This window comes from Staurois parvus, unplaced genomic scaffold (genome assembly GCF_062004578.1).
Source record: "Staurois parvus isolate SC_StPar_1 unplaced genomic scaffold, SC_StPar_1.0 ptg000262l, whole genome shotgun sequence".
Lineage (NCBI taxonomy): Eukaryota > Metazoa > Chordata > Amphibia > Anura > Ranidae > Staurois > Staurois parvus.
This window is the reverse complement of record NW_028318058.1, coordinates 7,190,721-7,209,524: the sequence shown is the minus strand read 5'-3', so window position 1 is coordinate 7,209,524 and position 18,804 is coordinate 7,190,721. Positions and strand designations below refer to the sequence as shown.

At 39.2% G+C, this 18,804-nt stretch overlaps 1 protein-coding gene across 1 annotated transcript in view; it reads left to right on the top strand.

The window, feature by feature from the left end:
- The window catches only part of ST6GAL2 (ST6 beta-galactoside alpha-2,6-sialyltransferase 2), a 219,174-nt gene that overhangs the window by 124,862 nt on the left and 75,508 nt on the right, over positions 1-18,804 (top strand). The window contains exon 3 of the mRNA XM_089681273.1: positions 12,051-12,983. Within this exon, the coding sequence (XP_089537399.1) occupies positions 12,113-12,983 (871 nt within the window). The 5' untranslated portion in view covers positions 12,051-12,112. The remainder of the gene's footprint in view (positions 1-12,050; positions 12,984-18,804) is intronic.

Below are 18,804 nucleotides of genomic sequence, written 5' to 3'. Positions count from 1 at the left end.
CACTTGCCCTCAGGAGGATTTACCCCCCCTTAATGACCAGACCTCATTTTGCTACTCGGCGCTGCACTAATTCAACTGATAATTTCGCGGTCATGCAATGATGCTTCCAAACTAAATTTACGTCCTTTTTTCACACAAATAGAGCTTTCTTTTGATGGTATTTGATCACCTGTGTGCTTTTATTTTTCACGCTATAAACAAAAAAAGACCAAACATTTTGAAGAAAAACGATATTTTTTACTTTCAGCTATAAAACATATATAGTAAACTCAAAGTTAGTTATAAATTTAGGCCAAAATGTATTCTGCTACATGTTTTTGGTAAAAAAAATCCCAATAAGTGCATATTAATTGCTTTGTGTGAATGTTATAGCGCCTACAAACTATGGTATAGATACTGCAATTTACGCCATTTTTTTGCTATACAGCGCTGCGCTAGTTTAACAGACAATTGCGCAGTCGTGCAATACGGTACATAAATGAAATTTACATCCTTTTTTTTCCCACAAATTGAGCTTTCTTTTGGTGGTATTTGATCGCCTGCGCATTTTTTATTTTTTGAGCTATAAAAAAAAAACCTGACGATTTTGCGCAAAAAAAACAATATTTCTGACTTTTTGCTATAAAACATGTCCAGTAAAAAAAATTTAAAAATCAAATTTAGTCATAATTTTCTGCCAAAATGCATTCTGTGACATGTCTTTGCTAAAAAAAAATCCAATACGTGTAAATTAATTGGTTTACGTGAAAGTTATAGCGTTTACAAATGGCGGGAAAGATACTGGGATTTTTAATTTTTTTTATACTAATAATGGTGGCGATCAGCGACTTATCGCGGCGATCAGTGACTTATGGCGGCGATCAGTGACTTATTGCGGGACTGCGGCAGACATTCTGACACTGGGGGGGAACTGACATGGGGTCACTGACATCCCCAGTGACACCAATACAGTGATCAGTGCAAAAAAAAAACACTGACACTGTACTAATGGCACTGGGGAGGAAGGGGTTAACTTTATTATGCAGTGAAAGGGTTAACTGTATAAGGGGAGTGTTTTACTAGGGGGCGGGGGTGTGTACTGCAGGGAACACAGCTGATCGGGACAGATAAACTCTTCTGTCCCGATCAGCGTGTCAGGAGCTGTCAGGGAACTGACAGAAAGCACAGCTACTGCAGCTGTGCTTCCTGTCACTGATTGCCGCTAATCGCCGGGACATAGCTGGTAACGACCGGCTGTGACCCGGCGACTGACATCTGCGGCTGTGATCGGCAGGACAGGTAGGGCGGCGGAGCGCCTCACACCCGCCCCCTACCTGTTTTAAAAACACACGTTTTAAAACGTGGTTTTGCCCAGCCATGCCGCCCTGCCGCCGTATTTCTACAGTGGCTGGGCGGCATGTGGTTAAAGAGAAACTCCACTTTTGTTGAGGAAAAAAACATTCCCCTCTGGGTGATCTATTTACATTGCAGGGATTTTAACAAACTTGCAGAGTCCTACCTATTTCTGCTCTGAGGCCACACCCAAGCGTTTTCCGGAAATGCAAGCAGAAATGCATGTTTCTGCCTGTGTTTCTGGAAACGTACAAAAACGAGTATTGCACATCCCAAACATGGGTAGTAGGCCCGCATTTTGTTGATTGAAAAACATGCAACGCAAAATGCACTTGGCCAAAAATAGGTACCTAAGCTACTTTGGCGCATTTGTCCTGAATAGGGCAGCCAATTCAAGTGACAAACGCAGCAGAAAAGCCATGTGTTGCTGAGGTGTAAATGCAGCCTGATGGAAAATATGTTTGCTGTATGCACAGTGAATCTGAATGGGAGCAACGTTTTCATCACCAATCAGCTGCCTGTTGTAATGAGGAAACCTGCTGTGTCAGCATCCTTTTAGAAGTGATGAACCCGCTTAGGACCAACTCACCAAAAATAAAATTATTGTTGCAGAGGATGCCTAAAATCTGACTTGTATCTTAGAGCAGACTACTGGGAAAATCAGTAAACTAATCACACAAGCAGAAAACTACTTTTCTAGGAGTGTTCCATACACCAACTGTGTACAGAAAACCTCCAGGTTGCCATAATGCATTGAATTTTATAGAAAATTACAGAGCTTCAGATTGAAAAGGAAGGTGATTTTAACAACATTCAATTACAATATGGTTTGTGTAGCAACTAAATATGCAATTAAGAGAAAAAAGAATTACCGTTTAAAAGAGTTCTTTTAATATCTGCTGATAGTATAGCCTCCATTGTATTTCCTGACAGCATCAGTGCTGCACATATGATACATAAAAGTGCTGGTGTTTCTTAGGCGTTTGGTTATGTGAGCAGGACCAAAGGGAAAATTCAGCTTTTACACCAGTAACAATAAGTACGGTATTTAAGCAATACTTTATTCAGAAGAGACTTCCCTCCTCTTCAACTCTCCTCCCCTCTGCTATATGCACATCACATATACCAGGAGGCATAATTTTATATTTAACAAAGTAGGAGGGGGTGTACCTAGCAGCATGTCATCCAGAGGCCTGCCATCTGTGCCCAGAAGTGATGGCAGCCTCTCGATGACGTCACACAAGAACATGGCAGCATGGGACCTGAGCATTGGCAGCAGAGACGAGGATCTCATCAGGACAACGCTGATTACGCTTTGTGGGTGAGTATCTGAATTGTCCATAACACTCAATCTGGTAAGCAGGGATTCAATAAAAAAAATGGAAGGGGGGAATTTCTCTTTAACCACTTCAATACCAGGCACTTCAATACCAACCACTTCACCCCCTTCCTACCCAGGCCAATTTACAGCTTTCATTGTTGTTGCACTTTGAATGACAATTGCACGGTCATACAACACTGTACCCATAAAAAAAATATAATTTTTTTTCAGACAAATAGAGCTTTCTTTTGGTCGTATTTATTCATCACTGAGCTTTTTATATTTTTCTAAGTAAACAAAAAATCCCAAAACATTTGAAAAAAAAAACATGGGGTTTTTTTTTGTTTCTGTGATAAAATTTTGCAAATAAATAAACTTTCTTCATAAATTTATGTCAAAATGTATTCTGCTACATTTCTTTGGTGAAAATACCCCAAATTAGTGTACAATATTTATTCTGTAGGAAGTTATAGAGTCTACAAACCATGGTATATACATCTGACAATTGATTTTTTGGAAAATAGACTGTCCAAGATATTTAGTAAGAGGCATGGCGAGTTTTTTGAAGTTGTAATTTTTTGTTACAGTTTTTGGAAAATTAAGAAATTACAAGTTTACAAATACACAATATGTTTGTTATTAAATACTGTGACCAGTCTTGTACAACATTATCATTTAACCATTATCGTGGTGAGGCAGTGATCAAGGACACTGACTGGTGACAGTATGTAAAAAAAAAAAATTAAATAATAATAATTTTTTTTGTATTACATTTCTTTTCTTTTTTTACAATTTTTTTCAACACACTGTGACCAGAGCAATACAATGTTACCATTGTATTGTAACATTGTATGACTCTGGCCAAGTGATCAGAATTTTTTTTTACACATTATGATTGCTAATACCAATGCATTTTATTGATATTAGCAACCATTGTTACTGAATGAGACAGATTAATTCAGTCTTTTGTTGTGATTAGCAGTGATTGGGCAAAGCTCATCACATGATACAGATGGGCTGTGATTGACCCTGTCTGAACCATGAGACTGCTGTGACCAATCACAGCTAACATCAAAATTGTATACAATGGATGGCATGAAAGGAAGCCATCCATTGTATACAATTGTCATGTGATCTGCTATGATTCGTCACAGCGGTCACATGACACTGGCAGCAGGCCGGTGCAGTGATCTGTCATCGGCTGTGTCCCGAGGACACAGCTGGTGACAGATCGCGCCACTGCGCGAGCCCACAGCCGTGTGAGCGGCACCTTCTGACAGGACATCATATGGCATCCACTCAGAAGGAGGGGCTTCCCACACAGCTGCCAATGTTCTATAGGTCGAGCAGGAAGGTGGTAACTTCATTTAGAAATCTTTATTATTGTATTATAGCAAAAACTGTGAACATAATAGTAAAGTGTATGTCCAGCCAATTTTTTTACATTTTGACTGGAGTGGAGATGGATTAGAACCCCATGTTGCCTTTTTAAAACTACTTTCTGTCCCAATTACCCTGGTTTCTCTAGATAGGAAGTGAGTGAAAATGTGCAAGAGAGACACAGACAAAAATAAAAATAGGACAGTTCTATCCTTCCCCACTCTACAAATGTAATATCGAGAGCCCGGAATCACCAGCCAGCCATTTGTAAAAGTAAAACAATCTTTATTGCTCCCACAACAAATAAGCAAAATGGCCTTCTTCAGACAGGCAGGAAATGAAACAGTCTAAACTCCTAGTGCAAAAATCAAACTTTCGGCTCACCATTTGTAAAACTTGACCTTTTTATGTTGTCACCTGCCTCAAGAATTTAAATGCCAGGTCACCAGCCACTTAGCAGGGTCTCAGCAGTCCACCACTCTGTCTCCCAAGTATGTCCTAGCTCACACTCCACCTCACAGACACCTGCTGCCTGTTTCTTACTTTTTATATGTCCTTACAGGTGATTTACCCCTTTCATGAAAAAAGTCCCTGTTGGAGGCTTTTTTCCATCCATAGGGTGGCTTCACACTGATCTGCTGTGCATTGCCCACAGTGCAGTGTACCTGTGGTTTTCATGAGGGTTAGCTGTACTTTCCCATATATTTATATTATGCCCTGTGGTTTTGACAAGCTTTCAGAAACCCTTGAGTACTCCAAAACTGCATTCAAATCACCCATCTTAGAGGGACTACAGCCCAAATAATGGGAAAACATACCTGCCTTTCAGGACCCATCCCTGGCATCCTGTACACTAAAAAAAAAAAAAAAAAATCTGTCTGTGTAGAAGATTTACCCTTACTTCCCTGGCATATTAGTGATTTTGTAGCTTTCATGACCAATGCACCTGGGATTTGGGCTCTATCTATTTGGTCTCTTTGTTTAGTGGCTGCAGAACAAGGAGAGAAATCTCAGTCACTGCACACCATGCACCAAGTCCAGGGTGTTATAGGTGACAGCAGCCTCAACCTAACTCCATCCTCCATCCATGGGGTGTGTGGACTGGATGAAGTTAGGCTGACACTGCTTTCATCTATTACATGCTAGGCTTGCATGGTGTGCGATGACTGACTTTTCTCTCATTGCTCTGCGGATTATATGGAGTCAGGGCCTGACCTGAACCCTCAGTGGAATATACCGAATGGGGGACATAATCACTGGAGAGAAGACCCTGAAATTGGTTTAGGTTAACAGTGTGTTAGTTTTTGCTTTGAAAGTTCATGTATGAACAAATAAATGATGTACTTCTGTTAATGAGCACATTATTTATATATATATATATATATATCTATATATAAAATTATATATATATAATTTTTTTACAGCATATGCTATACAATTTTTTTATATTTTTATTAAAAGTCAGTTTTACGCACTGCATTACAGTTGCCAGCAGCTAAGACATTATATTCTACTTTCAGATAATTAAAACATATGTCGAAATTATTTTTCTAAGCACTGCAAGGAAAATAATCTGTCTCTGTTGGGAAGAATACAGGATATATTTGATGTCGGCTTCATTTGACAGCACATTGGCAGATCTACTCACCCATTCTATTAGGACTTGACAAGAGTCCAGGGTTAATTGAGATGTATACATTTCGTCTGTGGGCCTTGAGGTCACTCTGTCTAGATCTAGAGACTTGCAGATCATATGTGACAATGGACAGTTTAGTCCATTTACAGTCTGCCAATTTTTTTTTTATTAAACTTTTCAAGTTGTAAAGTTATTGTCTGAGTACGTTTTTTATACCATTGATCTTCCCTTTGTTAACTTGGTATTGTTGAATCTAGATACTAACGACTAAAAGAAAGCCACTTTAGTTTTCCAGCTGCTGACCGTGTCAGTAAAGCCCAGTAAACCAAAAGCATTGTCTGTACAATCTGACTACAATCTGACTATTTAGTTTTGTAAAATAAAAAGATTATGTTCAGTGAAAGAGTTGTATTCATTTTGTTTCTTGTAATCATGACTGTATATCCAGAAATCCATTAGGCTTTTTAAAGGAGGAGTGGCACCTGTTACTACACTACACATTAAATAGCTATCTGACTCTATATATAAATATATATATATTCTTAAGTCATTGTAATAATGCCATAGATTTGCTATACAGGAGACTACAAGAGGGCAAGTGATCCTGCCATATCGTGGGTAATTTTAGAACCTATACCCCTTTTTTACAGAGACCATTTACACCTAATAACTAGGAAAAAAGCAATAAATAGTTCAGAACCATCCCAGACTTATAATTTGTTTATTGCACTGATTTAAATAGATTTAAAATATCTCAATTTGTTGAACTGAAATAATGATGTGTTGTGATCAAAGGCTGCAGATACCAGTACAAATGGTGGTTATGCCATGGAACATTCAGTTTAAAGTCCCATTATATTATCTGCCCTCCATGCCCACAGTACAGTATAGCATGACTTGTACAGCTGACAATAGGAAAGAGTACCAGCAAGCACTTATGAGTTAATTTGTAAAGAATTTGCATAGCCACCTGCCCAGTAAAAGTGTATGTACGTTTGTTTTGTGTGAAAGTGGGGGAAAAAAAGAATGCAATAGGTTATATCCTATGCTGTTTGAATGTAAATCAGTATTTTAAAATGGAAACTACTGTATTTAGCCATTAGATGGGGCTAAGTATCATGGGAATTTCCTTTAGTTCTTACCTCCATTTAGTGGTCAAATGTGGTATTTCATTCTTTAAAATCAATTATTTACTGTGCATTTGAATAGCGTAGGATATGACCTGTTTACATTCAATTTTGCTGCATTCGAAATTTCATTGGGTGAATGACTATATGAAATCTTTATAAATCAACCCTTAAGATCTGATTCACACATGTGCGGTGCAGATTGAAGCTCAGGTTTCACAGCTAATTGACACAGTAGTTGTTCAGGAGTTCAGATCAGGTTTGCATCAGGTTCAGGTCAGGATTTTATTCTGTTTACACATGAGCAGTTTAGAAAAGGTTCCCATAGAAGTCAATAGCCTTAATCCATACCTGAAATGGACCACACTGCTCAGAAATCATACAAGAATCTTTTTCAATCCGCACTGAATCCGCACTGTCAGCGCACCGGACATATGTGAACAGGCACCATAGGAAGCAATGTTATTTCAAACCAAATCCAATGCACATATATGTGAACCAGCACTAAATGTCTTCTAACAGGTAGTAGGGGTGGGTAGTGTACTTCTGATGAGGATAAATAGGTAGGGTATTGGTACATAGTAAATATTAACTTTTACTCTACTGATATCAGGCACATACCAGTGTAAGCATTGTAAAAAGCTACAGACAGGTTGAAATGCAGATAAAGAACTCCTGAATGCCGCACAGAATTGCATGGTGCTGCTGCACTATGCTGTTCCGCACAAGTGAAAAGTGGGTGTTTTGCTGATGCGTAAGGGTGCCATTAAGGACTCCTCGTGTGTCTGCTAAAGAACAGCACGTATTGCCTGTAAGTCAGGAATGCGCACGTTTGAACCTTCCTTACTATAAGAAAACCTTTTTGTGTGTGATGGTTGAAACTCCCTTCCTCCAGTGCCCATTTCAAACCTCTTCACGCCAAGTGTACGCAAATATGCGGCCTCTCAGTGGCTGGGCCTTGAAGCCGAGTGGCCACATATTTGCGTACCATTTGTAAACAAACATGTGCTGAGAGCGTGCGCCCTATGCGCTCACAGCACATGTGTTGGCGTCCCACGGAAAGGTCACGATCTCTCCTTGCGATGGGGACCTTTCTAATCATGTGACCGCCAATCACGGTGGTCACATGAACCTAAACCCCACCTCCCAGCATCAGAAACCCCTCAAAGGGCCGGGAGGCGCTGGCACAAAGGGGTTAAGGAACTCAAAGTGAAAAAGGCTGCATTCACACTTGGGTGTTTTGTAGCTTGAAGCTGGAAGCTCCAAAAACACTCAAACTTTAAAAAAAATCTCTTTTTCTCTATGGTGCTTGTTTGTGCGATCAGGTGTGAACAGACACCATAGAGAACAATTGATTTTTTAAGTTTGAGCTTTTCTGGGGCTTCCAGCTTCAAGCTACAAAACGCTAAAGTGTGAATGCAGCCTCACTCTGCACCTACTATGCTTCTCTGAAATACATTTTATTTTTCTTTCTATTTCATGCATGAAATTGGGGGCTCACCAGTTCCCCTTTAGCAGGGTTTATTGTGGTAAGAAAGAAAACATCTGAAATGCTGAGCTTGTATAGTTACATGATATGTTTGAAAGACACAGGCATTTCCAGAAACAATGTTTTTTATTTTTATTATTTGTAATAAAAATGAATTCTAAACAATAAAAATAAATGTTTTAGTGTTTTGTATTTGAACACTAGCCACCATGCTCTAGACTGTGAAAGCACTGAAGTTCTTGAGCTTGTAGATAATGAATTCACAGTGGTATAAAGGAGGGTCAAACTCTAAAGCCATTGCATTCAGTTCAGCAACAGTAATATATTTTCATCATCTGCTTTTATGGGACAGGGATTGTTCCAGTAAATGCAACAAGATCTGCAGGTGGCTAGGTCATCCAGGGGCTAGGCTCCCTGGAACCAAACTGAGACAAAAGGCCAAAATATATTTTTTTCATACAGGTCGTGCATATAAATAAAAAATAATAAATATATATGTGTATGTGTGTGTGTTTCTGTGTTTGCATTATGAGATTAGCATTGAATGGCTAGGGAAGGAGCCAGGGCATAACAGTTCAAGCACACACTGTGTACGTCTAGTTACACAGACAGCTCTAATTGCTGTCTATCCTGTTTGAAGGCTCACATTACATTGCAAATCATTTTCAGGTTTTTCAGTTGTTATTTTACCATAGGATCTCTTCTGCTACAGCTCCAAGTTCCATTTATTCATAGCCTCGATAAAGGGGAGGAAGCTCTCCAAAACATTGGCTCAGCTTGAACCTTATATAATTACTTGAACTTCATAAAGATTATATATAAAAAGGAGGGGCAGCTCAGCCCCAGTGAAGTATAAGTGTGGCAGGGTGGTTTAGCAAAAAATCTGTCATTCCTCAGTAAGGCTCCGTTCACACCAGTGTGTTTTTTAGTGCTTTTTGCAGAAACGCACTAGTCCATTTAACATGGTTTCCTATGGAACATGTTCACATCTATGCTTTTTGAGCTGCTGCATTTTTGGAAAGGGTCAAGGCCTTTTTTTAAAAGCAAAGAGCAGCGTTTTTGCTAAAATAGAGTTCAATGGAGAAGCTGCTGAAATGCATGGTAGTGCATTTTTGCTGCTCTTTGCATTTTTATTCTGCCCAGCAACAACAAAAAATCCACTTTGACAAAAAAAAAGCTGAAAAAAAGTACTGCAAAACATACAAAAAGTAAACTCCATAGGTGTGAATGGAGCCTTATTCACTTAAAACTTTGTTTTCTATTAGGGTAGCATTTTTGGGCTTGGTGTGTTATCAGGTGACATCTGAAGAAAAAAAATGTTTGCATTTTTTTCATTTTGATTTACATCATTATTTGTTTTCATCATGTTTGAGAGAGTCACTTCAAATACTTTGTTATAACTTACTTATATACTGATAAATGTAAGTTCCCAGGACTGGACTGGAATCATATAGCAGATATCATCAGATGCCATTACATCATTTGCCCTGTTAAGCCCCGTGGGTACTATAAATAATAGAATCTTTTGGTTCGTAATATATAACCCAGCATCTTCGGTTGAATGCCTTGTTATGGTCAGTAACACCTCTGACATTTTACTGTGGTATTTCCTTTAGGTGTTTTTTAAAGTAGTATTAATCCCTCAACAGATTTAGCTTAACACGCTGGGCACTATAAAATAAAAATTCCCTAATAAATATTTCTTAAAATTCTTACCCCAGCACTTGCAGTTTACAACTTTCAATACTGTTGGCACTTGCTCTCTGTGTCACTTTTTTTGTCTGGTCTTCACAGGAAAGAGTTAACAGTGGCCAGTGCAGTTTCCAGCCCATCTGTTAGCTTAGTAGAGGGGGAAGGAGGAGCAGGGGAGTGCCTTGCCATCCTACAGGGCTGTTTGTTTTTATTGGTGCACACAGTGTAGGGCAGGGGTGTCAAATTGGTTGCCCTCCAGCTGTTGCGAAACTACAAGTCCCATCATGCCCCTGCCTTTGGTAATTATGCTTGCAATGTCAATCTTGCAATGCCTCATGGGGCTTGTAGTCTGGCAACAGCTGGAGGGCCACCAGTTTGACACCCGTGGTGTAGGGGGATACAAGTCAAGGGTGGCTCTATAGGATGCTACAAAAGAAAGAAACCACCCTGAAATTAAAAACCTGGGGCAGCAGTCATGGCACCAGCTTAAAGTGGTTCTAAAGGCAGAAGGTTTTTTTTTTACCTAAAATCCTGGGATTGTTCAAACCATGGAGCCAGAGACATCAGTTTTTCTGCATGTGTTCTGCAAGTGCTCAACAAAATCAATTGTTCTCTATGTGCCCTGTTCACACCACAACACTAGTATCATGTGCAGATTTTTTTCTGTGCTGGAATCTGCATAAAACTCATTGCAGTGTGCATGAAAACTGATGTAAACTGATGTCTCTGCAAGTAAAATCTGAGTATCAGTTTACATCAGTTTTTATGCACAAATGATGTGAACAAAGCCCCTGGGTGCACCTCCCCTGCAACAGCCCCCCTTTTACTTACCTGAGCCTCATTTCACTCCAGCGATGTGCATGAAAGCCACAACACTCCCAGGTCTCTATCTCCTCTTTGGCTTACATAGCACCGGGAGCCATTGGCTCCTGCTGCTGTCAGTTACAGGCAGTGAGCCAGTAAGGAGAGAGTGGGGGGACAATGTCCATTCACAGGACTGCGGCTCGGGAGCGAGCCTACTCAAGTGCTCCCATAGCAAGAGGCTTGCACAGAGCAGGTAAGTATGACATGTTTGTTATTTGAAAAAAAATTCCAAGGTTTGGAATCACTTTGAATTGAAACATAGGCAAGGATTAAAAGATAACGAAGCAGCAAATTCAGCAAGTGATTAAATCACTTGCTGAAAGTGCTTAAAAAATGAGAGTCTACTGTTGCTTTAAAAATTTTACCCATACTTGTTGAATAAACGTAAACAGATGTACTCTACACTTTTCTGCCATTTTTAGATTGTTGCTTCTGTTAGCGTGTACGTTATTTGTCTAACATTTGAGGATTAACATTTTGGAGCTGGAATTTATTAATATTTTCTTTGAGAATTGTGTTCCCTTGTGGTTTTACTGTGATCTGAAAGCACACATCCTCCTTGCAAGATTGATTCACTGTGATAATGTGTTGGTGCACTGCTAGGTCACTGATCTCAAAGACTGCTGTATATTTTATATTATTTGCTGTCAGATTTCATCAATCCAGCACACCCACATGGTAGATTAAAGCCCCAGAGACTTGACTGTTAGAACAGATCTAACATATGAAATAAAAGATGTATGGTTCTATAAACTGGAACACCAGAATCTTATGATGTTCAGATCATTTTGAAGATTTTTTTTGTTAGCGTTGTTGCCTAAAGTGTCTGGTAGATTAGCATACACCTTTACATATGCAGTTGTTTTTATCCTTTATGACTCCTTCTGACTCAGCCAAATAATTCAAAGAAAAAGTTTTCCCAAGATAATTTAAGTACAGACATACATTTCATATGTATGTATTTCTATAAAATAGTTTTCCCAACTGTGAATTTTCATGAAGGTGTGACAATTTAATTTCATACTTATGACAGTAGTTAGGGTGTTCATCCATAAGATGTTTATGAGTAACTGATTCTGTCATAAAAATCTTCAGACCAATCCCTGACCATAGAGTATATAATAATCACAAATGATTCCACTAAATGTCTATATAGTGTGGTTTGATTATATGTCCACATGTTCTGATCATTGTCTGTATTTCTTACAGGTTACGATTAGATTTTCAGCTTTGCCCATATAAAGAAAAGAGAAGCTAGTGGAGATCAAGCCATGAAATCTAACCTAAAGCAATGGAAACAACTTATGCTATTTGGAATTTGTGCTTGGGGTTTACTGTTTCTGGTAATATTCATCTACTTCACAGATAACAACTCTGTAGAACCAGTGCCAAGTTCCTTCTCTTACATAGAAGCAAAGAAACTCCTACCTATTCAAGGAAAGCAGAGGGCTATCATGGGAGCACTACAGGATGCATCATTATCCTATGCCATTGGTGGCAATAATTTAATTGATGAAGAAGTTTTAAACACCTTTAAGTCTGGCCCTGGTAGCATTAAAACCATAGCGGATGTGGAAAATTATTTTGCAAGCGAGGATGAGTTTATCTTGTCAAAGCAAAAAGGCTTCATCCATAGAGATTCCAATCAGGCTCAATCATTCCGTTCAGTGTCTGGTGCAAGGTATCATCAAAATGCACACTCTAGACATAGAAAAGTCAGGAGGAATGCACATCGTAAGAAACAACTTATGTTTGAAGAATACGATGATTGGAATGGATTCTCATCAACTATGTCTAAATCCTTTCTTCAGAAGCTGTGGAAAGGTAATGTGTCATCAAAGATGCTGACTCCTCGCCTGCAAAAAGCAAGAAGGGAGTATCTCAGAGCTAACAAGCTGGGTGTTAGCTTCTCGGGAAAACAGAACTCTAGGAAACTGAGTTCTCAGGAAATTCTGTGTATTCTGAAAAAGCGAGCTCGTGTGAGAACTTTGGATGGTAAGGAAGCTCCTTTCTCAAACTTAGGATGGGAAAAGTATTTTCCTCAGGTACCCTTGAGCAAATTGTATCCACAAGGCTTCTCTACTTGTGCTGTGGTATCCTCTGCTGGAGCAATATTGAACTCTTCACTGGGAGCTGAAATCGGTGAGTTGTACTGTAGTCCAGTCCATGAACTGTTTATCATTTAAAAAATAGTTCAGCTGTGCTAAAATGTTTCTATGTAATGCAAACAATGGGCTCTAGCCAGCTTTCTTTCATTGTGCCTTACTATTACCTACCACTGTGATAGATGGCTTCATAAACTAATGAGGTGGTAGGGGTGGACTAGAGACAGTTACCAAAGTCCTTTAATTGTTCAGCCCTGTGCAGAATGCAAAGAATAAAGCCAGCCATATATGATGCTAATTTTTTTTCCTGCAACTATGGGTTGCAGGAAAGAATATTGCTCAAATCCCTCCCACTGTGCTGTTGTGTTCTCCTGGTGGGGGGGGGGGGGACTGTACCTGCTGAGAGAACTCAGTGATTTATTGCTAGCGAGTATAGCTGATAGCAGTAATCATATGAAAAAGGCTTGTTGGGCTGATTGTACCCAAGTTGCATAAATAATCCAATTGGGTACAGTCAGCCTGCCCATAGATGGTTTGACTCTTAGCCGCTCCCTGCTAAACTGGCCAGGATTCAAACCATCTATGGCTGGCTTAACACAGATAACTGGGATGTGAAATGGGCTGTCACATTTTGAATAATTTCCTCTTCCATCTCTGTTGATTTAGCAGTGATAAGTTTTTGCAGAGCAATCTGCCCGATAGTTTGCAAGCAATGCACTACATAATGAATAAGAACTGAAAACCAAGAAGCCTTCTTGTATGAATGTATCCTTTTGAAGTCAATATGATGAAATCAGAAGCATCAGCCTTAGAAAATCTTATTCTGTAATTTAAATAAAAAAATTTTTTCAACTAAGTAATGTGCATTTTTTCATGTATTAACATGCATTTTATTAAGGCTGCCCATTCAAATGAATGGGTTGGCAATTCATCAAAATGTCAAAATAAAAAAAACAACATGCATCATTTTTGCCAGTGCAGTGCACAGTAGTGCATTACTGTGCATTGTGGTGCACTGTATTGGAGATGCTTTGCTTTGGAGTTTGTCATTCAAAATAAATAGCACTGCAGTGAGTCAGATCACATAAAATTAATTATAGTAATGCACCATACTGGAAAGGACCCTGAAAGTTTTGTTCTTAGAAATACCCCTGACTTTCACAGAATGCACACTGTACCATAAATACATTTCTCTGTAATTCTTGCCCCCCCCCCCAGCTGAGTGTCCCCAATAGCAAGCTCCAGAGCCACACTCCTGTGAGTTTATATTGTCCATTCACATACAGAGTATTCACAGCAGCAGGAGCCCATGGCTGCTGCTGCTGTGTGAGTCAATGTTTTACTGTGCAATAACACATCCATATTTAAAAAGTAAAAGGTAGGTATATAAATCATCACTTAGTCCTTCATTTTATTTATTTATTATTTATTTTCGGTACTTATATAGCGCCGTCAATTTGCGCAGCGCTTTACATATATATTGTACATTCACATCAGTCCCTAACCCTCAAGGGGTGTACAATCTAAGGTCCCTAACTCACATTCATACATACACATTCTAGGGCCAATTTAGACAGGAGCCAATTCACCTACCAGCATGTCTTTGGAGTGTTGGAGGAAACTGGTGTACCCACTGGAAACCCACGCAGGCACAGGGAAAACATGCAAACTCCAGGCAGGTGGTGCTGTGGTTGGGATTCGAACCAATGACCCTAGTACTGCTAGGTGGAAGTGCTAACCATTTAGTAACTGTGCTGCCCTTCATGACCATAACGTACAGTATGTTCCTCTGTACCAATCTAGTCACTCTTCAAAACCTTTAATACTCATTCACAAATTTTAAAAACAATGGAATTTTTGTTTCATTGCATGAATGAACTGCTACAAGCTGTTATTCTTTAAAAACATTTATTTTATCCTCGCCGAGAATGGCTCAATTTGATGTTGTCCTCAAAAGACACCTATTGGAACATTACAGTTAACACCAGCTGGAACCTAGTGGTATCTGAAGGAAAAAAAACATGAGTTAATCTTTGTACTACAAATATACTGTAGAGTATTGCAGAAATCGATAATATATTATAACCACTGTAAATTCAGCTGATCTGTGCAATAAAACCTTTGCAAGATTGAATCTTAATTTTTGACTGTATAAATTGAGAAATAACATTTTTAGTAATAAAAATGCCAATTTTGTTTTGGTGAATTGATTATATTGTTAGTCTTCCTCCTCTTTGTTGCTTGCCAGCACTGGCTCTGTTGATCATCATGGTGTTTTGTGTCTTTATAATTCTTGTATTTCACTGCTGAACTTTTCTTTGTGTTCTCATTTTGGCCTTATGCACACTGGAAGTTTTTCTATCTCTCATAGATGCCTTTCCTCCTGGCAGCAGTGTTTAGGCAGAAAAAAAACTCTTGACACCTGTAAACACGTGTAATGTGTTTAGGTGCTTCAAGTGCTTAAGCGTTAATTATTTAATTGGCCAGAATAATAATTCACTCTGGTCATTGAAATGAATTAACATTCTAGTGCTTTGGTGCGTTTACACGCATTTAGGCGCATTTACAGGAGTCAAGTGTTTTTTCTGCCAAAACACTGCTTCTCCTGGATGCGCTGGCTGTGGGGTTTTTTTTCCTGCCTCTGAACTTCTCTAAACATCTGTGTGTGCTTGGGCATAAAGGCTAACATGCAGAGGCATTTAGAGGCAAATGCCCGTGGAGCAGCATTAAAAGCATCCAGTGTGCATGAGGCCTTTCTCTCATATATTTTACCTTTCCAAACCAAACTCTAAATTGGCTATTGTTAATACATTCCAGATTGGTTTGGAAACTTGTGCCAAAGCAGGCGGAGAAAGAAACAGGAGCCCCTCTTGGTGCTAGCATTGTAAACCTGCTTCTTCTATTTGCATGCACTGTAATTTAATTGGAGGATTGAGTAACTGACTGCTGAAGCTACCAATCAGTGTGCAGGCAAGGGAGATCAATATCTATTGACAGTAGTGTCTGGTTGTCCATTGAGGGGCCTGCCAGCAAAATACCATGACATTATTATTATTATTATTATACAGGATTTATATAGCGCAGACAGTTTGCTCAGCACTTTACAATATAACGGGAGACAATACAGCAACAATACAGTTCAATACAAGAGGGATAGGAGGGACCTGCTCCTTGGAGCTTACAATCTAAGATGTGTAGGACTGCTAAGAGCGGAACACACAATCATTTAATTGTTTCACAGCCATGCTGAACAGAGAATGCAAAAAAAAACACTCTCCCATGCTTTGCTTCAGCATATGAAAGGCTCCACCCATTATCCAATTTAAATGCACTAGGGTTCAAAAATGCACAATTCATCAAAATAAAGTGGTACTTTTAGAATCATCTTAATACTTTATTTTGATGAATTTTGCGTTTGTGATTTGTAGTTAGAATGCTTTGCAACATCTTTATTTGGGACTCTACCTAGTTATATATGTCAGAGGGTTACTAATGGAGCTCTGATTAGATAGTAGTCTGGCAGCTTGGAGTATTAGGGTATAGTTAAGTGACAGAAGCTAAAAAACTAAGCCACTGAACTGAACGATCTCGGCTTTCTAGATATAACTGAATTTTTAAAAGTGCCATTAAACCTAAAATATTAACTATTTTGTATTGTTGTTATACAGTCAGCACACTCAAATATGGTACATAATTTAACTGCTTCCTGACAGCCCTGTAGCAAAAATACTGCTAGAGGGCGGCACGGGTGCGCAAAATCACGTACATATACCTGATTTTTCATTTCTGGGTAGGGTTTCCATTCATGGCCGCGGCTGTCCATCACTGGGTCCCGGCTGACTACCAGCTGACGCTCGGTGATTTCCGAGAATCTCCGTGCCCCCCAGTGTCAGAATGTCTGCCGCAGTCCCGCTATAATTCGCTGATCGCTACCATTACTAGTAAAAAAATTTTTAAAAACCCAGTATATACCACCATTTGTATAACCTTCACGTAAACCAATTAATTTACACGTATTGAGATTTTTTTTTTTTTTAGCAAAGACATGCAGCAGAATACATTTTGGCATACAATTCTATTTTTAAATTTTTTTTTACTGGACATGTTTAATAGCAAAAAGTCAAAAAAAAATTTCTCAAAATTGTTGGTCTTTTATTTTTTAATAGTGCAAAACATAAAAAAACTCACAGGCAATCAAATACCACCGAAAGAAGGCTCAATTTGTGGGAAAAAAGGACGTAAATTTCATTTAGGTGCAGCATTGCATGACCGCACAATTGTCAGTCAAAATAACTCAGCGCTGCAACGCAAAAAATGGCCTGGTCAGGAAGGGGGGTAAATCCTCAGGAAGACAAATGGTTAAAAGTGCAGCCAGACAGATTCTCAGGTTTGTTTTTGTCTATAGTTGGGATTGAAACCACATGAAAACCAGACCAGGTGATCTCTTTAATTAATGTAGATGTTAAAATTCTGACAAAGGTCTTTGCTAATCGTATAAATGAAGTGATTACACACCTGGTAGGCAGTGACTGGGTGGAGTGCCATTCCTGGCAGAACTAATTGAATAATAATAATAATAATTTGTAGGTTAGAATGTCAATAGATACTTGTAAAGCCTTCAAAAGCATTGAGTGGCCTTACCTGATACCCTTGTTGCAACCCTACGGCTTTGGCCTTCGCATAATTGCTTGGATCAGAATCCTCTATACTGAGCCAGTGGCAGGTGTTCAAATGAATGTCCATATCTCCATTCCCTTCCTAATTCAATGTGGTACATGGCAAGGATGCCTACTTTGGCCACTGTTATTTGCATTGACCATTGAATCATTAGCCATCCATATTCGTACCTCACCTAATATAAGGTTTCTTACTATAGGCACAGTACCTTGGAAAAGCTCATTTCATTATATGCGGATGACACCTAATTTATCTAGAAGATCCTAATGAATCTCACCTGCTGGATGAGATAGAGGAGTTTAGTGATCGTTCGGGCTTCCAAATTAACTGGGGGAATTCAAGCCTTTTTCCCATAGATCAGGTGGCTGTTCAGGTAACTCATCCACACTCACAGCTCCAAATTGTCCACTCCTATAAATTTCATGGTGTTGTGATACAGTTACCTCTACGCACTTAAAGCTCTCAGCTGCACCTATCTACCTGGATCTCCCATTGGATCTTATGGGCAGAGTTAATATAATAAAAATGATCTTTCTACCTAAACTGCTTTATTTATTTATTACAGGTACTTATAAAGTGCCGACAATTTACATAGTGCTTTACATATTTATTGTACATTCACATCAGTCCCTGCCCTCAAGTAGCTTACAGTCTAATGTCCCTAACTCGCATTCATACATACACATACTAGGGCCAATTTAGATAGGAGCCAATTGACCTATCAGCATGTCTTTGGAGTGTGGGAGGAAACCGGATTACATGGAGGAAACCCACACTGGCACAGGGAAACAGGTAGTGCCATGAGTCTGTTTTGAACAGGGATGAACCCCAAGAATTGCTCTAAATATCCTTAAATTGACAGTTAACTTAATGGGCTTGGCTCTTCCTGATTCATATGTTTATTATTTAGCTTCCCAATTGATCTACATTCATAATTGGCTCCATCCATCTCCCGCAAATGTATGCACAACCACTGAAGCTGTGTTTGAGTCCACCTTTGAATCTCTGCATAATATTATATACAGGTGTCAGGTGCCTCCAATTGCTGGTGCTACCATGTTGCACAGCTTCCTTTTTATTTTCTTCCCAGCACAAAAACTTACTTCATCTGACTGCTGGTGGTCCTTCCCACATAATCCATTTCTCTCCCTGAATTACTTTCCATCCCTGACACGTGGAGA